The 23,730-nt window shown below is 44.5% G+C and overlaps 1 protein-coding gene across 2 annotated transcripts in view; it reads right to left on the reverse strand.

Moving 5' to 3' along the window:
* LOC142314855 (beta-1,4-galactosyltransferase 1-like) overlaps nucleotides 1-16,142 on the reverse strand; it is a 230,286-nt gene extending 214,144 nt beyond the window's left edge. For both annotated transcript variants that reach the window (XM_075352502.1, XM_075352501.1), the window contains exon 1: nucleotides 15,932-16,142. In XM_075352502.1, the coding sequence (XP_075208617.1) occupies nucleotides 15,932-16,070 (139 nt within the window). In that variant the 5' untranslated portion in view covers nucleotides 16,071-16,142. The remainder of the gene's footprint in view (nucleotides 1-15,931) is intronic.
* Between the last annotated feature and the right edge of the window lie 7,588 nt (nucleotides 16,143-23,730).

Below are 23,730 nucleotides of genomic sequence, written 5' to 3' on the forward strand. Positions count from 1 at the left end.
CCTTCAGAAGGAATTTGAAAACCCATCTCTTCAAGAGAGCATGTAGCCTGCAATGACACTCAAGGTTGGAAGAGGATGCAGGGCACTGCTAGACACTATTGATTCACCTATTTTATAGTCCATCACGCATAGGTATAAAAATCGGTGCTGCTCTGGGGTGCACATACAGCTGAAAGAAAATAATCCATATAAATTGGAAGAGAGATGGCACTCACCAGGTTGTTGCTGTGCATAAGGTGATTTTTCTTCAAACGTGGATGTTACATGTGTGGGGGCCGGCGGGGAAGGAGCATTCGCCAGGCACGTCAGACGACGGCCGTTTCGCACTTCAAATGTTCCCCCATTAAATAAAATCTTACAATTATGTGATCTTAGAATGTGGCTATTTTTTCACCAAGTTCCCTCTTAGATATACTACATAAAGTTCAATCCAATTCATACACATGGCAGGTCCAGTTGTAAAACTCATTCTGATTATATTGCTTATGAATAAGGAGTCTGTTCTTCTCCGAAACGCGTTAAGCGTATTTATACTCTGCACTTAGTCAGATTTTCATTTTATGAATTTTGAATAAAGAAAATACTTTTACTACATCGGTGCTGGATTCTCTCTCCTCCCTTGTTCCTCTTGATGGTACTGATTACTCAGCTGTGGAAGCCAAACCACTTGTTCCTTGCACCGGACCAGAGGCTGGAGATACCTGCTCTAGAGTGGTGAGCTGAACATATATTTATTAGACACAGAAATGCCTGTGATTGGACGCAATCAGCTGACACACTGCCACTCAGTGTGGAGGCGAGTCTGACTGCAACTAATCACAGGCGCCGGGGGGTGGGGGGTGAAGCAGTGGATATGAAATGAGCCTAATGTGTAGCTGCGGAAGTGAATGTTCGGTCTGAAATAGTGTACAGCGTGTCTCGGTAAGTACAGCGTGCTTGCTCCCATTCCCCTATCCCTTCTACCACCATTTTTAATGGCCAGATTCTTGTCTCCATAGACTTATATGGGGGCCGGAATATGGCCCGGTAGCGGATCTTAGAAACCAGATCACCAGGATCAGCCGGTCCCATATATCTGCAAGTCCAATCATCACTAGTCCTAACGTCATTGGCAGATTAGAGGTGATGGATATCCTTTAATTTTTAAAGTGATTGACCTATCTCTTTAACTTCTTTAAGACCTATGATGTACTGGTACGTCATAAGTCGCGTCCCTGCGTTTGGTGCAGGTTCACACACCGAGCTCGCATCTTTCCCTACACATGTCGGCTGATCTTATCATTCGACATGTGCCTCTAACAACGGTGGGAGAACCGGAGTTCCACCAGCCACTGTTAACTAGTTAAATCCTGCTTTCAATCTCTGACAACAGGATTTAACACGTGCCATCGTGCCATTCTCCGCGCTCATAAGAGGGGCCCATCATATGATCACAGGGCACCAGTGGATTATCATGACAGCCAGGGGTCAGCTATGACCCCTGGGTTTGTCATGATGAACTTTCTGTGAACCCCAAGCTCATTCATAAGACGTCAGAAATTCTTCTTAACAGAGTATTGCAGCTTCTAGTCCCCTAAGGAGACTAGTAAAAACATTATAAAGTCAAAAATAAAGTTTTTTTAAAAAAAAATAATAAAATAAAAATTTCAATTCACCCCACTTTTGCCCCATTGAAAATAAAACAATAAAAAAAAGAATAAAAATACACAGAATCACCAGGTTCAGAAATGTCCAATCTATCAAAATATAAAAAAATAATCTGATAGGTAAACGATATAAAAAAAAAAAACAAATACGGCAGAATTGTGTTTTTTGGTTGCCACAATATTGTAATAAAATGCAATAAGAGGCGATCAAAACATTGCATCTACCGAAAAATGGTATTTTTAAAAACATCACCGCATGGCACAAAAAAATCTTTGTGGGTGACATTTCTATTAAGAACAAAGATAAAAAATGAAATATTTTGCAAATGATTTATTTATAGATTATAGACTATATTCAAAGATTATTATTGTCAAACATGAGGCAACCTGCAAATTGTTTACCCTAAACCATTACTTGTTTTATATTAAAACAGAAACCAATGCTAATAAAACAGAAGAGAAAACTTTAAAAAAATGAAGAAGGATCACAAGTGATATGAAACATGTAGCAATATTTACTCTGTCTTATTAAAACATTTTGTGGATTATCCAATAAAGCCATCTATTATTTTCTTTTAATTGTGGTAGCTGGATGATTCTTTGTTTTCCTCTGATAACACAGACTGTGTGATCCCTGGACCTGGTAGTGAGCGAGCTGGACGTTTCTTTAGGCCTGGGTTCCACTTGCGTTTTGCACGGACGAGTGCAATCCTATAAAACATTGGACTGAACTGACATCAGTGCAAAACTATGGGGCATTGTCCATCTGAGATTAAGTTCTCATGCTTTGGCAGCAATTCTCGGCTCACGCACCCCCATACAAGTCTATGGGAGCATGTAAAACATCGCACTGCACTCGCATGTCATTCGACTGCAGTGCGATGTACACAGAGACAGGCTGGGGAGGAGATGAGCAGAAAGTGCTCCTTCCCTCTTCTCCGCAGCTGTGATACGATCACAAGATTGGATCACATTCGCATGACCCTCGGCTGACGCTCACAGCAGAGGCACATAAGCATATCGCTTCCGATGCTTTCGAATTGGAAGCTCTGCGCAAGTGGAACCTTACCCTTACTATCATACGAGGAACATAAGCTAACTCTTGGATGAGAGCTCCTTAGTAGCCAACTGGTGGCAGTATCTCTATCCAAGTCTCGGCTGGGGAAGTTAAGAAGAGTGTGGATGCACCATCCATCACAACACACAACTCAGGTAGGAATATCATTACATTGGCATATCCTTTTTGATGTAGAAAAAAAATTTTGATGTAGTTTTTGATGCAGATTTCGTTAAAATCAGGTCATTGTTTGAACTATATTGATATATTATATATCATAGCTAACATTTCATCTGAACCTTACTGTGATAAATGCTGTGATATTGCCTGGACATATACCTTTTAGACACTTGTCTAAATGAGCCCTTAATGTATTGCACAACTAAAGTTCACAAATATTTTTTTTTTTAAACCATGATTCCAGGAACTCCACTGCATCATTGCCTTGCACAATCTTGAGGAACCCAACCATGTGGACCAGGATTAGACACACACACAGAAGAGGGCTTCTGTGCAAGAACAATTCATGGGCCCTTTGTAGTCCAGTAGCTCATCATAATGCACAATTTTACATATATTGGAGGTAAAATAGGGCCCCTTACCTCTTGGGTCCCTGTGCAGCTGCACAGCTTGCACCAATGGTATATCTGTCCCTGATATGGACAATGTTCCTCCTCAGGCAGTTTTCCAAAATCATCTGCTCAGTTAATTGAAGCTGACATTTGTCACTGAAGGTCAGATATCTGACATGATACTGGTCAGACTGCTTTGTAGAAGGCTTCTTGTGTCAACAACAAGCTTATTGGACCAAAGGTCTTGTGGGATGGAAGGTAGGGGAGCCTTCACTACTGCCATTATAAGAACCAAGGAAGTACCAACCCTTAAGTAGCATAACACATAACCGTTGAAGAGTCTAGACTTTAGTTTATAGCATGTAATTTGCAGGAACCCACAACCAGCACAATGGCTCACTCTATCAGATCCACTTTAAGGCTATGTGCGCACGTAGCGTTTGTCCCTGTTTGGCTCTAATACGCCACGTGCGCACGTCTCCTGCATAATCTTCTTAGATTGTGCTGGGGACGCAGGACGCATGCAGTTACGCTGCGGTGCAGATCACAGCGTAACTGCATGCAAATACGCAACGTGCGCACATAGCCTAAGGGGAACTAGCCTTCTATATAGTTTATAATAAATTTAGGACATAGTGTTCTGTCGCGGGCGGGGAAGGACGCTGCTGCGCTGCGCTCGCTAACGCTCGGGTCCGGCGCTGCTGCAATGGCTGCTCGGTGGCTCGAGCGGTGGGCCGGATCCGGGGGCTCAAGCGGCGCTCCTCGCCCGTGAGTGAAAGGGGGTAGTTTGGTTTGGGGATTTGGTCCGTGACGCCACCCACGGGTTGTGGTGAAGTTGGGCACCACCGCTGCTAGTGACGGGGATCCCGGGAGCGATGGCAGGGAGCAGCTGGGATGTTGTTTCCCCCTCCGTGGGTAGGGGTTGGTGGTCCCGGGGCCCGGTGAGGTGACGGGGAGGCAGGGTTGGCAAGGTGCAGGGTCGCCTGGACTGCGCAGCGTGGTGCCGGACGGCAGGGTAGTAATCACTCAGCCACAAATGTACGCAAAGTCTCTGGTAAACCAAACGGCTGGATGGACGGGTCCCGCAGCCGGCTGCTGTGACTTCTCCCAGATGGTTGGTGGTGGCTGCCTTTCCCTGCACCTTTATGTATGTTCGGTCCCGATGGATTCCCACCGGTAACCCGCTCCTCAGCGTGTATATGTGCCGGAGGAGCCCTTTTGCCCGCAGGCTCTGGCCCTTGGAACTCTAGCTGTGGCGGTAGCTGTATTTCCTTTTGCTGGTCGGACGGTTGCCTTCAATCAGGTCTTGGCTGTTAGGAAACCCCTGGGGTTCCGGTCACTAACGGATTTGACCTCTAATGGCGGCTCCAAGCCTGGTCGGGGTCCGCAGGCCCTGCCTGTGTGTGCTGGCTTCACTTCGCTCCCCGGTTCGGTACCGGCATTGATCTGCCTCTCCTGCAGACGGCCACCACCGTCTGCGAACCATGCTCTTAGTGCCCGGGCCACACACCCGGACACGGTCAGTTTGCTCCTCCACTTCTACTTCACTCCTAACTCCTAACTGTTCTCTACTTCTCACTCACTACTCTGACTTCCTTCTCCCGCCTCCAGGACTGTGAACTCCTCAGTGGGTGGGGCCAACTGCCTGGCTCCTCCCCACCTGGTGTGGACATCAGCCCCTGGCAACAAGGATTTTGTGTCTGGCTGATGTGCCTGTCTCAGGATGGGGGTGTATGTTGTAGTACCTGTGACGACCTGGCTAGTCCAGGACGCCACATTCCCCCTTGGTTAAATACAGACCATCCGCGGGCTGCCCGTCCATCACCAGTTTTATTTTTCTTTTCAACTGTAAAAATATAAAACATCAACAGTTTATGCATTTTTAAATCTTCCCTTATGGGAGGCAGGTCACTTAAACGTTACAAACCACATAAATTTACATTTTTAATAACAACGGACGGACGGCTTCCGCTCTCCCACCCAAGCAACCTAGCCCTGATGCTGCCCCTAAGAAGTGGGCAGCACCCCTTGACCCCAGTCCAGATCCAGGCTGCCCGAGCAAGAACGGGTATGGTGTCTCGCACCCGGCTGTCACTTCAGGGGACCCCACGTCCATGGGGGACCCCTGACCCCCGGAGGATGGCCACGGGTCCTGGTGGTGGCCGGGCCCCAGCCTCCTCTGCTGCGGGCCCTTTCTCCAATCTGCCTCTCCGGAGGCGGCAACGGTTTCCCTCCCACACAACTATTTACAATCATACCAAGTCGTGGGTGCCCTGCAAGTTCTCAGGCATGTCCATGAAGAGTTCCTCATGCCAACGGTACAAAGGGCCCCTACGGGGACAACTTGCCAGCAACGGCCGGGTCAATCACAGTGTCAATCAGGTTACTTTCTCGGTTGATTCATTCATTTACTCATTTACTTAACAGGTTACGGTACTGGTGGTCCCAACGGGGACAACGGTGCAACGGAGGGACCGCTGCCTTACTTCAAGTCCACACCACAGGCCGGAGGAGGGGACTGGGCCGCTTCTTGGGCCTCCTGGCCTCCTCTCAGCTTGGCATCAAGGGCAAACCAGCCCCTCTCTCCACAGTGCCGCGGTATGTCACTAGATCGCCTGGGAGCAAGTTGCGGCCCGGGTGGCCCTCTGGTAGGTGGGCATTGACATCCCGACGGGCCACAAATACCTCGGCTTCCAGGCCCGGCTCGAAAATAAATCCATACCCCCGGCGGGGGTCGAATCTTTGCACATGACCCTCGTATATCGGGCCCCGTACCCAAAAGGTGGCTCTGCGGAGGTTCTCCTTTTCCTGAATCGTGCGGGCTATCAGCTCAGCCTTCCGCTTCTCCCTCTCCGCAATTTCCCGGCCCAGCTGGCTTGGCTCCCTGTCCCAGTAAGGGGCGTCTGCCTGCCCCTGCGTGTGGGTCGGGCCCCGCAGGGCCTCCTTCACACTGCCTACTACGGGCGTCCTCTGTGGAAGGTCCTGCGGTGTCATGGCCTGGGGTGCTGCCTCACAGCGACGACCCGGCGCACCCTCAGCCGAGGCGTGGGGTATGGGTACAGGGGTCCTCACCCGCTGAGCCTCCTCCTCCTGGACGGAACGGATCACCGGAGCCAGAACGGTACTGGGTGCGGTCACTTCCGGTGCCGCCGGTATGTTTTTACAGTATAAGGTAAAGTCTGGCTCACTATCAAAATAGTAGGTGCCTCCGAGGAAATACCACAGTGTAGCAAAAATCAATAACTCGGGCACACAAAAAAAGGTAAGAGTCTGAGACAGGATAGTGCTTGAATTTCAGTTTGCTTGTTTTTATTGATGCAAAGGTCCAAAAATAATAAAAATTCTAACGTTTCGGCCTTCACATACAGGCCTTCGTCAGAGAAAATCTATATGATTGTAGAGAAAACAGTATGTATTCAAATGTACGGGATCTCCGTGAGAAGAAGGGATGCCTTTGTTGACATCAATGGTATAACATATAGTAAACAGGTGATGCAAGAGTAATGTTAAAGAAGTGGAGTCCACTGTAAGGTACCAATTGCTGTGTATGCTGTGCAGATGAAACTGCCGGTGCGGGAAGTACCCTTACCATCAAAGGCAACGTGTATCAGGTCTGATAGTCTATATAATCAATCGGTAGTAATACTATATAATAAGTCTCGGTCTGGGCAGACACCCTAAGGGTGTGAAATACCTAATGGTATGGTCTTTGTCTTGTTAGATAATAAGGCTAGGTAGTGATGCATCAAAAGATAATGATATTGGGGAGATCAATCGGACTCCTTGGAGTGGAGAAAATCCTATGTGGTGGCCGGTCCCCGTGTGAACTCCTATGGTTACCTGTGACGACCTGGCTAGTCCATTGCACCACAGTTCATCTGAAGTTAAACAAAAGCATAAGGTTTCCAAAGTTCCAGACAGCCCCAAGTAAAATAGGATGTGCAAAAGTCTTTTACTTATCACATCAACAGAGGTACTAGGATGTTGTTAGGCATATAGTAGGGTATATCAATTGTATTAGGACCCTCAAATTATGAGATGGCTGCAGACAGTATTCACAGAATCAGTTTACTCTTCACCGATTCCCACTGCACAAGAGTGAAGCACAGAGTGCATTTAGAGATGCTCATTCAACTGATATCTCTGTGAAAGCTGTCACCTACAGTCAGTGAGAGTGAAGACAGGGTTAGCATTTGAGCATCCAAAATGGCATATTTTCCAACGTCACCAATGCTGGACAATGCTACTCATCAGCAGTCAAAAGGTAAAAAAGCAAGGCCAAGGATGTCACTGCACAGTCCACCCACCAAGAAGAGGCACATGGCAGACACTGTGAAAAGCTGTGCAGGAGATTGTAGAAGAAGGCCAAAGGAGAGTCCAGAGCAAGATTCTGCCCCTGTCAATGACTATTAACATATCAAGTAAGCTAATTACCAGAAAAAGCAGGTTTTACCAAATTAGAAGGCCAAATGGCACTAGTCCACTGATAAACCTCATAGATAAGGCAAGTTTCTCTCAGAAAATGTCTCTGCCTCTCTTAGATATTCCTAATTGGAAAAATATCTTGCTGGTACCCAGTTTTCCCTCTAACTTCTCAACTCTCCAACTGGTATAACCTTGTATAAACCTTGGCAATTTTTTGCATTGACTCATCTCAAAGTAATTGCACAAAAATAGAAATTTCTTGAGCCTTCTTGTTCACAAAATATACAATTTATGTTAGATTATCAGATTTCTGCAAGTATTATTTTGGTCAAAGACATTGATTTGAACTGAATATTTGTATCATCAGTCCTATCACTTGACTGCAATTGGGGGGTTTTCTTGTTTGTTTGTTTTTTTGTTTTATTTTTTAAACTTACAAGTTAAAAATGTCCTACATATTCTAAATTACTTCTAAATATCTTAGCCTTCAACATTCTGTTATCTAGTTTTAACTCATAGTTAATAGAAAGGCAAAAAAAAACCCAACTGATAACACTCTACACTTACAAAGTGGCCATAATATAATGTAAGGTGTTTGGAGCCATGTGCAGACTGACCCAGTGGACAGAATTGGCTGAAAATTTGTATATATGCTATTCAAGGCATGGAGAAATGGAAGGCATCTTAAAAAAATGTTTATACCAAAACTCCCCACCAGGTGAAAAAGTTGTGCTGTACAGTGAGCGAGCAGCCCAAAAACCGTGTGGCGATAATTGGAGATGTCACAATTGTTCCACAGACTTGTATAACTCTTTAATATGGCCACCATCATGCATGGTGATCGTATTCACTCTATGAAGAACATCCTTGATGCTTGTACCATGTCTGGTGGGATGCTGCGCACTTCCAAAATGATGCCGTCTTTGAGGTCAGCCAGGGTGTTAACATTTCCCCGATAAACACGCTCTTTCAAGTGTCCCCACAACCAGAAATCACAAGGATTGAGATCGGACGAATGTGGTGGCCATGCGTTAGGGAAGAAGCGGCTCAAAATCCTGTCATCGGGAAAATGTGCATGCAGAACGTTCTTCACATGAGTTGTGATGTGAGGAGGTGAGCCATCATACATGAAGGTGGTTGTCTGAAGACACTGTCGCTGTTGGAGTTTTGCCACTGTTTCCTGCATTGTCTGGTATCTTGCTGCTGTGAGAGAACAGTTAGAAACCCCAGTTGGGCTCATTTCTTCGTAAAAGAACAGCCCGAGGATGCATAATGAGGTGAAGCCACACCAAACGGTTACCTTTGGCGAATGCAGTGGAACCCCCTTGACCGCATGTGGACAGTTTTGTGTGTTCACCGTTCCATTCAAGTAAAAATGTGTTTCATCGCACCACAGAACATTCCATGGCCAATTGTCATCCACTTCCACTCTCGCCAGAAACATGAATGCAAATGTCATGCAGGTATCATTGTCACAAGGAAGAAGTTGTTGATGATGGCTAAGGGCGGCTTTGCACGTTGCGACATCGCACGTGCGATGTCGGTGGGGTCAAATCGAAAGTGACGCACATCCGGCGTCACTTTCAACATCGTACTGTGTAAATACTAGATGATACGATGAACGAGTGCAAAAACATCGTTATCGTATCATCGTTGCATTCACCAACATTTCCATAATGCCGGTGCCGCGACAGGTACGATGTTCTTCCTCGTTCCTGCGGCAGCACACATCGCTGTGTATGAAGCCGCAGGAGCGAGGAACATCTCCTTACCTGCCGCCGCCGGCTATACGGAAGGACGGAGGTGGGCAGGATGTTTACATCCTGCTCATCTCCGCCCCTCCGCCGCTATTGGCCGCCTGCCGTGTGACGTCGCTATGACGCCGCACGACCCGCCCCCTTAGGAAGGAGGCAGGTCGCCGGCCAGAGCGACGGTCGCAGGGCAGGTGAGTGCATGTGAAGCCGGCGTAGCGATAATTTTCGCTACGCTAGCTATCACACGATATCGTACCTGCGACGGGGGCGGGGACTATCGGGTGCGACATCGCAGCATCGGCTTGCGATGTCGCAATGTGCAAAGCCCGCCTAATTTTGTATGGGTATGCCTGCAAGAACTTTCAGAGAACTTTCCACACTGTGCTGTATGGGAGCCCCAATTGCCTGGAAACACTGCGTGCACTGCTTTTCCTGGCAGGGTTGTTCGTGCCATGTTCGATGATGGCAGTGGCAATGTCCTCCACAACCTCTATGCTTACCAATCGTCGCCCGCACCCTGGCTGAACACTCAGTAACCCTGTTACCTCAAAACGTGTCATCATCTGTCTCAGCGAATTGACAGCCATTGGTCCGCTACGTGTGTGAAGGCCTTTCAAACGACGCAAGGCTCTCAGTGCAGCTGTAGCATTCCTAGCATTCTCATAAAACAACAGTACTAACAGCGCATGATCTGGCAAAGAGACAAGCATCTTGCAGACTGAGTTGCAAGGCACGCTCACTGTGTAGCGCCACTTTTTCACCTGGTTGGCGATTTTTGGTATTTATGTTTTTAAGATTGTTTCCCCATGTTTTAAATAGCATTCATACCAATTTTCAGCCAATTCTCTGCACTGGGTCAGTCTACACACGGCTCCAAACACCTTAAGTTATTTTATGGCCACCTTGTAAGTGTAGAGTGTTATCAGTTGGGGTTTTTTTTGCATATGAGAAGTTCTCTTAAACTTCTCCTATACACTAGATATGAAAATCAAACAGCAAACTGATAGGACAACACATGCCTGCCATATGTGTGCTATCGACTTGTATTGTAAGTTTGATCTTTGATTTGAAACAAAATTGGATATGTCTCCTTATCCTTATACTAATGTGGATCATTCAATCCTTAAAATACACGGACATGCAAATAGTCCATTAGAATATAATGGGTACCAGTTCTATCTCTAAAAAATTCACAGATAGAACAGATATATGAAAAAATTACATTTGCCAAGCCATAGGATTTTTCTGAGGTTAGTCAATTACTCACTGGAAAGTCTGGAGGCAGGATAGGAAATTCACCAAAATGGAGATGTAATTATTAATTAAAAAAGAATGGCGAGGTCCCAGTGGACTGATTGACCCAACTGTTACAGACAATCTCCGTCAGAGATAGAAATGAGGAACATTCCTCCTGCTGAGCAGCAACAAAATATCTTAAAATTTGCCCCAAAGACTGATTTGTCCTCTCTGTCTGACCCCTGGTTTCAGGATGATAAGCAGAGGAGAATGACAAATCAATTTCCAATTTTTAAAAAAATGCCCTCCAAAATTTGGAAGCAAATTGCACCCCCTATCAGATACAATGTTCAGAGGAATTCCATACAATCTTACCACATTATTGATGAACAACTTGGAAAGTATTTCGGCATTAGGCAACTCTGACAACGGATAAAAGTGGGCTTCTTCCCTGAATCGGTCGACTAACACACAAAATGCAGTTTTCCCACCAGACAAAAGTAAATCAATAATGAAATCCATGGAAAATGAATCTTCGATCTTTCTGGAATTGCAAGTGAGGCAGTTCCCCGGCCTGCCAGCTGTGACAGATTTTAGCCTGTGCACAAGTTTCACAAGCAGAAACAAAATCTTTAATATCATTATGCATGGATTCCCACCAAAAGAGTCTACAATAGCTTTCTGGGTAGCTGTGATCCCAGGGTGACCACTGAAAATAGAATCATCAAATTCCTGCAACAGACATAATCTCAGGTACACAGGAACAAATAACTTGGCCCAGGGAGTAGTTGAAGGAGCTAACAACTAAGTTTCACGGATTTCTGCTTCCAACTCCGAAGATATCATGGAAACTACAATACCCTGATGAAGAATAGAGGATGGAGGGTCTGAAGGAGACACAGAATAAAAACTACGTGATAATGCATCAGCTCTCATGTTCTTAGACCCCAGTCTGAACGTGATAGAAAAATGTAATCTAGAGGAAAATAAAAACCATCTGGCTTGTCTAGAGGTCAACCATTTGGTTGATTCAATACAAGCTAAATTTTACTCACTTTTGTTCCCAGTGGTTTAGACTCTAATGGTTGTGTGTTGAGTTACTTAGAGGACACACCAAATTTACACTGTTACACAATCTGGACACTGACTACTTTACATTGTATCAAAGTGTCATATCTTCAGTGTTGTCCCATGAAACGATGTAATAAATATTTCCAAAAATGTGAGTGGTGTACTCACTTTTTTATATACTGTATATGTAGAGGTTAATTACTGTTCTCAGCACACTGTAGGGTTCAGAAAATGGGGATTGCCATTTGGCTTTCAGTGCAAGTAAATTAGTCTGGTTCATTTAACCACGCTATTGTTTCACAGTGATGATGCGGGTCACAGTTTCTGTACCAACCCGATTACCATGACATATACCTATGACATTGTATAGAAACTACTTCCTGACAATGATATCAGTAAGATATATATAAGATAACCTCCTCTATAATAGGCTATAATGGAAGAATAATGAGAGTACATGTACATGCAGCTTCATCATTTTTGGCAAGATATTGAAAATCCTCAAGTGTCCCTGCTATCTTAGAACTTTGCCATACAGTCTCCTTACATTAACTACATGAGAAAACACTAGTAAATCAAAAGTACACTCTATTCTGCGGCCAAATATGGACCAAGATTTCATAAAATTTACGGAATATTCTTCCTTGTGTTTTTTCCAGTAACCTGTGATGATGGCTGTAGAATCCTACCTCCCCGTTACCACTGACTTCTTATGTAAACTTGCCCGACTACATTTCTAGCATTCTGTTTTCCTTGTACTCTATTAATGTTACTTGATATTTTAATCCTATGGATGTCAAATGTTTCTGTAAAAATAATAACGAACTGCATTGTATAAAATCAAGTCACATTTTTATATCATGAGCAGAAGAATTGTAGGTCAATGAAACATTGGGAACTTTAGTAAACAGTAAGTTAAGGGTTTTCATTGCATTTTATAATGTATTGCATAAAATCATATTTACTGTTGGCTACCTTTAGGCTGAGGACGACTTTGGCCACTGCACAGGCCATGAGACAAAGATCTTTATGGATAACTGCTTAATCACAGTATAATAGAAGTAACTAAAATCTGTTGATATTCAGATTCACTGTAAAAAAAAAATCTCCAATAGTTTTATTCACAGCAAATAAATTTGCTTGAATCTCAATACTGGAAAGTGTGTAATTGCTCGTAAAATACATGTGGGAGAGAGGAAAGGGAGAAACAATGAACCACGTTGACCATAAGATTTTAAAACTCTATATAGAGGAGAGAAAAGAGAGAGGACTTAATTAAGAACTTATACTCTACAACAGAAGAGAGAGACGACCCCACTGATCATGAGAGTTTACACTCTATAGACGAGAGTAAGAGGACCCTGCTTACAGAAGAGCTTATACTCTACAGAAGAGAGAGGAGCCTACTATCATAAAGGTTTACACTCTACAGGAGAGAGGGGAGCCCACTGAACATAAGAACTGACACGCTAAGTTGCTTAGTGTGACTGGACCTTAAGAGCTTACACTCTACAGGAGAGAGAGGATCTCACTGATCATAAGAGATTACACTGTACAAGAAGACAAAGAATTTCACTGATCATAATAAGATCTTACACGTTTTAATGGAGAAAGACGAAGAGGCAGAGACCCCACTGATCATAAGAACTTACACTCTTCAGGAAGGAGAGAGAGGACTTCACTGATCATAAGAGTTTACACTCTACAGGACAGAAAAAGAAGCTTGCTGACCATAAGAGCTTACACTTTACAGGAGAGAGTGGGGATCACACTGCTCATAAGAGCTTACACTCTACAGGAGTCAGAAAGAAAGAGAACTCTGCTGCTGACCAAAAGAATTTGCACACTGAAAAAGAGAGAGAGTTACAGAGTGACTTTGGAGATAAAAAATGGCTTTGCCATACAAACTGTGCTCCACAGGGAACAACTGATCAGTGCTGGTCCACGTACTATCCCTCACTGTACAAGGTATGATAATCCACTAGATGTCATAGCTGCAGGGCATTGTAGGGAGGCCCGCGAGGCCACACAAAAACTAATTAACCCTATCTCTGATGCTTTAGCAGTGTCTTAATTTTTTTTTTTATTTGCAAATCGAACCTTAGAATGTTGGAATTTGCATGAAACCGTAAATTCCAGGAGATTTGTCTCAAACTCGATCCTCCACAGAATGATCTGCTCATCTCTAATTCCAAACAATAGGATACACTGACCACAACAATCAAATTGCAATAAAAACCCCAGGGTCTGTTTTTCAGCTACTTGCTTGTCGTAGTTGAGATACCCTAGGTGGTTGCAATGCAACCTCATTCATTTGTATTACAATGCCATTTATGAGAAACACATAGTGAATGATCTTTGGCCACACCATCTGTGTCATGGACAAAGTCACCATGTAGCCCTAGCCTTAAGGCCACTTTACACGCAACGACATCGCTAACAAGATGTCGTTGGGGTCACGGAATTCGTGACGCACATCCGGCCTCGTTAGCGACGTTGTTGCATGTGAAACCCAGGAACGACCGTTAACGATCAAAAATACTCACCATATCATTGATCGTTGACACGTCGTTCTAATCTCAAATATCGTTGCTGCTGCCGGTACGATGTTGTTCGTTGTTCCTACGGCAGCACACATCGCTATGTGTGACACTGCAGGAACGAGGAACAACATCGTACCTGCTGCCGCCTCCAATGAGGAAGGAAGGAGTTGGGCGGGATGTTACGGCCGCTCATCTCCGTCCCTCTGCTTCTATTGGGCGGCCGCTTAGTGACGCCGCTGTGACGCCGCACAAACCGCCCCCTAAGAAAGGAGGCGCTTCGCTGGCTACAGCGACGTCGCTAGGCAGGTAAATATATGTGACGGGTGTTAGCGATGTTGTGCGCCACGGGCAGTGATTTGCCCATGATGCACAACCGACGGGGGCGGGTGCTTTCACCAACGACATCGCTAGCGATGTTGCTGTGTGTAAAGTGCCCTTTAGGCCTAAGCCACACGGCATGAAAATCGGAGCGAGTGGAATGCAATTAAACATCGCATTCCACTCGGACCAATATTAACCTATGTGCCAGCACCCATGAGCGATTATTTTCTCAGCTCTAACCGGACCGAGAAAACAATCTCAGCATGCTGTGAGTGTAATGCGATCCAGGTTTCTCTTGCATCCATTCAAGTCTATGGGGCGAGAGAAAAATCACACTGTACTCGCAGTACACCGGTGTACTGTTGAGTGCAGGGCGAGAATGGCAATAGCCGGCTATGGAGGGGAAAGGGAGCTAAATCCCTCCCTCCCCTCCGCAGCGCCGGCCCTCCCCTCCTCAGAGCCGGTCCTCTCCTCCTCAGCGCCGGACCACCCCTCCTCAGTGCCGACCCGCAGCTGAGGTCCGATCGCATGATCGGATCTCAGTCGCAGTGACACTCGCATGACACTCGGCTCCTGCTGTGCTGCCAGCGTGAGACGAGTGTCATGCGAGTATCGCAGTAGATCCCCGTGTGGCCCGGGCCTTAATATGAGAGTGTTAATACTCGCAATCCATTGGATAGTTTCTCCGGCAAGTCACATCTGCAAATGTGAGGGAGTCTCTACGGAGTTTGTGGTTGTCATATAAAACACAGACCATTATTATTAGAATTATTAACCTTTTACAGTTTCCAGTTATTGCTGCTTAAGTGCTTATGTGTTCATATTAATATTAGGCTGTAGATATAGATTACATTTAATCTTAATGACTTATTAATGGTTTTCAAGTATGTCCGTAAAAACGTTTTTGATAAGTTGACGTCTAGAAAAATAAAAATCAAATTGTTAACAAAAAGAACTGAACGCTCGCTCCTGATTATGTATATGGAAAACATTGTAAAAAGTTAGTTGAACTTTAAACTTTTATGTTCCTGTAAAAGTTTCAAAAATAAAGTAAGTAAAACTTTTATGCTCCTGTAAAAGTTTCAAAAATAAAGTATCACTTTAAGATATTCATGACACTGGTGACATTATTTCCTATGAAAGCATCTCGGAAAATAAGAATTTTATCAAAAAGGAGTGCAATGCCTAAAACCTAAATGAAAAACATGAAAATATGTGGCATGTGCTACTTAAAAGCTCAGTTGATATTTTTCCATAAACTTTAGGCATATAATGAAGGCACAAGGATAAGATAAAGTCTACTTACTTTGAAAATGTACTTTAAATCTTTCATTTACAAAGTGGCTGTTCATTATCAAGAATGATGACTTCCCAAACAACAAACCAAAGCTGAAAAGGCATAGTCCAGACAAAATATAAAATAATGTTTTTTTGGTCCAAGTCATAATTAGTAGTAACCTGCTTCTTCAAAATCCCAAGTGATGTGTACTCAGTTCAGTCTAACTAGTTGTCTGGACAAATCACCTGTTACCAGTCCCGCCCCATACTGCTGCCTCTCCTTGCAACTGGAAATTAGTTTCACTGACACACATAATGCAATAGATCACTTAATGAACACATACTGCACTTATTACCATAGATATGTATAATCAGATTTACTAAACAGAATACATGGGCAGATTTATATTCTCAAAGACATAGGGAGAGAAAAATTGAAATGTCCAACAAGTAATTGATTTTTCTCTGTAAGGTGGTCAAACCTTAATTATATATATATATATATATATTATATACATATATATATATATATATATATATATATATATATATATAATATAATAAGTACAGTGAGGAAAATAAGTATGCGATACCCTGCTGATTTTGCAAATTTTCTCACTTACAAAAAATGGAGAGGTTTGTCATTTGTTTTAGGTACAATTCAACTGGGGCAGACAGAATAAAAAAAATCCAGAAAATCGCGTTGTATGATATTTAATTAATTAATTTGCTTTTTATTGCATGAAATAACTATTTGATTACCTACCAACCAGCAAGAATTCTGGCTCTCACAGACCTAATATTTTTTATTTAAGAAGCCCTCCTACTCTGCACTCATTACCTGTTTTAATTGCACCTGTTTGAACTCATTACCTGTATAAAAGATACCTGTCCACACAATCAATCAATAAATCAATCACAGTCCAACCTTTCCACCACGGCCAAAACCAAAAAGATGTCTAAGGACACCAGGGACAAAATTATAGACCTTCAAAAGGTTGGGATGGGCTACAGGACAATAGGCATGCACTTGGTGAGAAGGCAACAACCGTCAGAAAATGGAAGAAACACAAGATGTCTTGCCAATCTTACTTGGTCTGGGGCTTCATGCAAAATCTTGCCTTGTGGGATAAGGATGAATCTGAGAAAAGTCAGGAATCAGCCCTGAACTACACGGGAGGACCTGGCCAATGACCTGAATAGAGCTGGTACGATAGTCTCAAAGAACACCGTTAGTAACATCATGGATTAAAATCCTGCAGGGCACGCAAAGTCCCCCTGCTCACACATGCACATGTCGAGGTCCATTTGAAGTTCACCAATGACCATCTGGATGATCCAAAAGAGGCATGGGAGAAGGTCATGTTGTCAGATAATACCAAAATAGAATTTTTTGGTATCAATGTCACTCGTCATGTTTGGAGGAAGAAGAAGAATGAGTACAACCCCAAGAACACTGTCCCAACCATAAAGCATGGGGGTGAAAACAGCATGTTTTTTGGTGCTTTTCTGCAAAGTGGACAGGACGACTGCATCGTATTGAAGGAAGGATGTATGAGGTCATGTATCACAAAGTTTTGGGCAGCAACATTGGTAAGAGCATTGTAGATGGGTCGTGGTGGGGTCTTCCAGTATGACAATGACTGAAATACACAACAAGGGCAACTAAGGAGTGGTTCTGTAAGAAGCATTTCAAGGTCCTTAGTGGCCTAGCCAATCTCCAGACCTTAAACCAAAAAAAAAAACCTTTGGAGGGAGCTGAAACTTAATGTGCCAAGCGACAGACTCAAAACCTTAAAGATCTGGAGTGGATCTGTATGGAAGAGTGGGCCAAAATCCTTGCTGCAGTGTGCAAACTTGGTGAAGAACTACAGGAAATGTCTGCCCTGTGTATTTGCAAACAAACGTTTCTGTACCTAATATTACGGTCTTTTTTTTTATATTGTGTCAAATACTTATTTCAGCCAATAAAATGAAAATTAATTATTTAAAAATCAGTTTGGATTTTTTTTTTATTCTGTCACAGTTGAAGTGTACATACGATAAAATTACAGACCTCTCAATTCTTTGTAGGTGGTAAAAGTTGCAAAATCGGCAGTGTATCAAATACATAATTTCCTCACTGTATATGGGCGAGGAAAACATTTTGCAAAGTAAGAATGCTTTCAAAGATAGAAACATTAATAGTTTATTTTATCATTTAACAAAATGAAAAGTGAATGTACAAAAATTAAATTTAAAGCGAACGCATAGTTTTAATTTTTATTTCATAAGTCATGTCTGTTAATACATGCCTGTGCTTCAGGCCAGCACACTGACAAAACTTCTGCTTTTAGGCTGGAAAGACATCTATGCAAGTAAAATCGGTCCGAGTTAGCTGAAAAAAACTCGGCTGATTTTAGTTCACGTTAGGTCAGAGTGCAATGCAACTGCACTGCGATCCTGAGATTTTTCTCATGATTGCAGTGCGTGTGCAATGCGTGTGTGATCCGTGTGTTATCCTTTTTTTTCTCAGCAGCTGTCATCTGCCATTCATCTCTGCTACATGGCCGCTGACAGCAGCCAAAGACAACCATGTAGCAGAGCTGAATAACTGCTGACAGCAGACACAGTCAGAGCCGCACGCTCAGAATGAACTCGGGTGAACTTCACCCGTCTTCATTGTCATGCCGTGGCTCTGCCTGTGTCGCGTCCTGATTAGCGGTCACCCGTGAAGGACTCACCGGTGACCGCTAATGCCCTGAGTGACTGAATTGAGCAGCGCGATTAGCGCTGCTGTCACTCAGGTTACCCGCGGCCAGCTGGATTCTCCCCCCCGTGACCGCAACTCACCTGTGTCTTCATCGCTGTCACTCGGGCGACTTGCTGTCACAGTTGAAGGATCCAGCGGTGGCCGCAAGTAACCAGAGTGACAGCTCAGCTGATTGCGATACTCACCTCAGTTGCTGCGTGGAGCTGACAGGAGCGGCGCGGCGGTGTCTTCTGCAGCTCCTGTCACCTTCATGTAGCAGAGCTGGAAGCGACGCGGGACCTCCGTGGATTACACCGGACATGGATGGGTTTTTTGGGTACTTAATAAAGTGGTAAACGAGGGTCTTTGTTATTGTTTATTATTTCAAATAAAGGATTTTTTCACTGTGTGTGTTTATTAAGTTTAATTTACAGGTTAATCATTGGGGGTGTCTCATAGACGCCTGCAATGATTAATCTAGGATTTAGTGGCAGCTATGTTCTGCCAATAACTCCTTATTACCCCGATTGCCAATGCACCAGGGCAAATCAGGAAGAGCCGGGTAGAGTCCCAGAACTGTCGCATCTATTGTATGCGGCAATTCTGGGCGGCTGCTGGCTGATATTGTTAGGCTGGGGGGCTCCCCATAACGTGGAGCTCCCCATCCTGAGAATACCAGCCTTCAGCCGTATAGCTTTATCTGGCTGGTATTAAAATTGGGGGGGACCGCACGCCGTTTTTTTAAATTATTTAATCATTTATTTTAATGCACAGCAAAGACACGCCCACCGGCTGCTGTGATTGGTTGCAGTGAGACAGCTGTCACTCAGCGTGGGGGTGTGTCTGACTGCAACCAATCATAGGTGCCGGTGGGCGGGTAAAGCAGGGAATATGAGATTGAATAATGAGCGGCCGGCTTTTTCAAAAGAGGAGAAGCCGCCGGAGCAGTGTGAACGTCGTGCAGCGCCGCTCTGGTGATCGGAGATCGGTGAGTATGAGAGAGGGGGGAGAGGGATAGACCGACATGGACAGAGAGTGAGGGACAGAGATAGTGACCGACCAACAGAGAGAGAATAGAGACCGAGAGGGAGAGACAGACTGACAGAGAATAGAGATTGACAGACATTGTGAGACATCACTTGTTTCCAGTGTTTTAGAAAATCGGATGTCACTAGGATGGTGTGAGTGCCGTCCCTTGACATCCGATTTTTTACACGCTCCCATAGACTTGCATTGGAGAGACTCGCAGCAGAAACTCGCAAAAAAGCAGCATGCTGCGATTTTTTTCTCAGTCCAATTTATAAATGTACATATTGAATCGAGTATAGGAATGCACTTTCTCAGGCGCCGCTAGAGTGCATATCAGTATTCAACATGCTTAGGGACATATATTGGTACGTTTGATAAAGCGCTACTTGTTCCTATGACCAGCGCATGCGCAGTAGGAGCTGGGGGCTTGTACCTGTCTGCCACATGACCCAAGCAAGATGGCGGCCGCCATCAGAACGCTGTAAACACATGAGACTCTCCAGCTGCGGCACTGGTGAGTCCTAATGAATTCTCTTTATATATAGGGCACATACGGAAGTGTCACATAGCTCTCTCTTTTCCCCTGAGGAAGCCACCCTTAGAGGTGGCGATACGCGTGGGGTAATCCCTTGGGAAACCCCCTCCTTATGCTACCTCCATTTGCATGCTTCCTGGTATTTTTCTGGCATCTCACCGATAGTGAGTATAGACCAAAGGGACCCTGAAGGCTTGGTGTAGAATAACTGCCCTGATTTCCCTGGGTTACACTGGTTTTTGGTCATGTCGTCCCAATACAGTAAGATTCTTGTAGCCAGTTATGTTAGGAGATAATACTGCAGCTTGATGTTTATTTAGCATCTTTTACTTACACCTTCTGGATATTTGGAGGCCTAGGCCTTTACCAAATTGCATGTAGTCTTGTAAATCGTATTATTATCTGTGGTATATCCAACTGATCCACTATTCAGGATCAATTTGGTAGCAATGCAATGTGTAGATATTGTTTATAACATATGTATGGTGCATTAAGGAGAGGTTACGTATATTATATTCATTTAATCTCTTGTTATATACATTATATATTATATATACTGTTTCCCAATGTGATAGGTTTACATGCCATAGGCTTTTTAAGTGTTTTTATTACCTTTTGTGTGTGCCACACTTCCGGTGCGGACATGTGGTTTTTTTGTGTACAATAAAATTAACTCCTTGATTGTTTGACAATGTGGTGATCCCGCGTTTGGTATACCTCTTTCCCCTTCCCTAATTGGTATAGTTTTCTGTATACCTGGAGATCCCACGGGTAGTGCCCTTCCTCCCTTTGTGCACGTCCGGCGTTACTTTCGACATCGTAGTGTGTAAAGCCTAGATGATACGATTAACGAGCGCAAAAGCGTCGTTATCGTATCATCGGTGCAGGCTCCGAGTTTTTCATAATTACGCTGTCGCGACAGGTACGATGTTGTTCCTCGTTCCTGCGGCAGCACACATCGCTGTGTGAGAAGCCGCATGAGCGAGGAACAACTCCTTACCTGCCTCCCGGCTGCAATGAGAAGGAAGGAGGTGGGCGGGATGTTTACATCCTGCTCATCTCCGCCCCTCCGCTCCTATTGGCCGCCTGTCGTGTGACGTCGCAATGACGCCGCACGACCCGCTCCCATAGGAAGGAGGCGGGTTGCCGGCCAGAGCGACGGTCGCAGGGCAGGTGAGTGCATGTGAAGTTGGCGTAGTGATAATGTTCGCTACGCCAGCTATCACAAGATATCGTACCTGCGACGGGGGCGGGGACTATTGCGTGCGACATCGCAGCATCGGCTTGCAATGTCGCAACGTGCAAAGCCCGCCTAAGGGTGTGCTGAATTGATCACATATTGGTTCCAACCAACTTTTGTTTTTGTTTTTGTTGAATAAAGAATGACACGGTATAATTTTTCTTATAATGCTGTTCAACTTTAGTTGCAGTTGCCTAATCTTAAGACCTTACAAGGGCCATATATTTTTTATTATGTGCCGATTCGGTTATTAGGTGATAAATGTTAGATTTTTGTGGTCAAAGTCCACTAATCCCTAATAGAGGGTACCTGATCCATTTATCGTGAAAAGGAAAAGTTTGGGAGTGATGGAAAAAGAAAAGTGGGTGAAATCCATGGCAAGTTTTTAAAAAAGCAAGCATAAAAAAAGAGTATTTTTTAACTCATCCCCCAAAGAGGACTTAAATCTGTTATAGCTTGTACAATAAAATGCAATGCTGTAGTACTGCCCATAAAAAAAACAAATACAGCCAGGTCACTGATCCTTGTATGTGTGAGAAGATCCCGGGTCACGGTCCTCGCTGCTGCCTGGGCATCTTGCACAACTTGCCAAGAGGAAAAACCAGTCCAGCTTAGAGGAATCACATAAAACCCATCCTGTATTGCAGTATTCTTACAAACCTTTCCACCGGTATTATGTAATAACCATAAAAATACATTATTGTATTTCTGGCAGGCCTCTTTACTCATGGTGAACACATACTAAGGATAACCTGTGCTTAAAAATACCCAATTGCTCACACACCTGAGTGACTCAAACACTTCACACATGTAAAAGCTGTACTTTTTAACCCTTGAATGTCATATACATAATAAAATGCAGACTCATCAGAAATGAAGACTTCAAACAATGACCTTAACCCCTTCACCACCATCGATTTTCCGTTTTTCGTTTTCATTTTTACCACCCTGTCTTGCAAGAGCCATAACTTTTTTATTTTTTTTTTTCAATATAGCCATATGAGGGCTTATTTTTGCTGGACGAGTTGTACTTTTGAATGACACTATTCATTTTACCCCATGTTTTACTGGAAAACTGGGAAAAAAAATTCTAAGTGCAGTAAAATTGCAAAAAAAGTAGAATTTCACAATTGCTTTTTGAGTTTTTTTTATTTACCATGTTCACTATTTGGTAAAACTGACCTGGCAATATGGTTCCCCAGTTTGATTCAAATTCGTAGATATCAAACATGTATAGTTTTACTTTTACTTAAATGGTGAAAAATCTTTTTGAAATTTGTCAAAAAAAGAATGCGCTTTTGAATGCGAAAATTCTAACGTGTTTTTTTTATTATTGTTTTATTTTCAATGAGGCAAAAAAGGAGGGGGTTACAACTTTTGCATTTTTTTATGTTTTCATTCTTTTTTAAAAAAAATTATATATATATATGTGGCGCCCTGGACTAGCCAGGTCGTCACAGGTACTACAGCACACACACCCCCACCCCGAGACAGGCACAACAGCCAGACATAAAATCCTTGTTGCCTCCCTCCAGGGTCTGATGTCCACACCAGGTGGGGCGGAGCCAGGTGGTTGACCCTGCCCACTGAGGAGTTCACAGGCCTGGAGGCGGGAAAAGGAAGGGAGTTCAGTTAGGGAAGTGAAAGAGAGAGGAGTGAAGTGGAAGTGGAGGAGCTGGACTGGCTGTGTCTGGGTGTGTGGCCCAGGCACTGACAGCAAGGTTGGCAGACGGTGGTGGCCGTCTGCAGGAGAGGCAAATCAACGCGGAACCATAGGACCGGGGTCGGGCGGTGGCCCGCCCGTACCGAACCGGGGAGCGAAGTGAAGCCAGCACACACAGGCAGGGCCTGCGGACCCCGACCAGGCTTGGAGCAGCCGTCAAAGGTCAAATCCGTTAGTGACCGGAACCCCAGGGGTTTCCTAGCAGCCAAGACCCGATAAAAGGCAACCATCCAACCAGCAAAAGGAAATACAGCTACCGCCAAAGCTAGAATTCCAAGGGGCCAGAGCCTGCGGGCAAAAGGGCTCCTCCGGAACATATACGCTGGGGAGCGGGTTACCGGTGGGAAGCCATTGGAGCCAACATACACAGAGGTGAAGGGAAAGGCAGCCACCGCCAACCGTCCAGGAGAAGCCACAGCAGCCGGCTGCGGGACCCGTCCATCCAGCCGTTTAGTTTACCAGAGACTTTGCGTGCATCTGTTGCTGAGTGAGTACACCAGTGCCATCCGGCACCGCGCTGCGCTGTCCCTGCAACCCTGCACCTCACCAGCCCTGCCTCCCCGTCACAA

Source organism: Anomaloglossus baeobatrachus, chromosome 1 (genome assembly GCF_048569485.1).
Source record: "Anomaloglossus baeobatrachus isolate aAnoBae1 chromosome 1, aAnoBae1.hap1, whole genome shotgun sequence".
NCBI lineage: Eukaryota > Metazoa > Chordata > Amphibia > Anura > Aromobatidae > Anomaloglossus > Anomaloglossus baeobatrachus.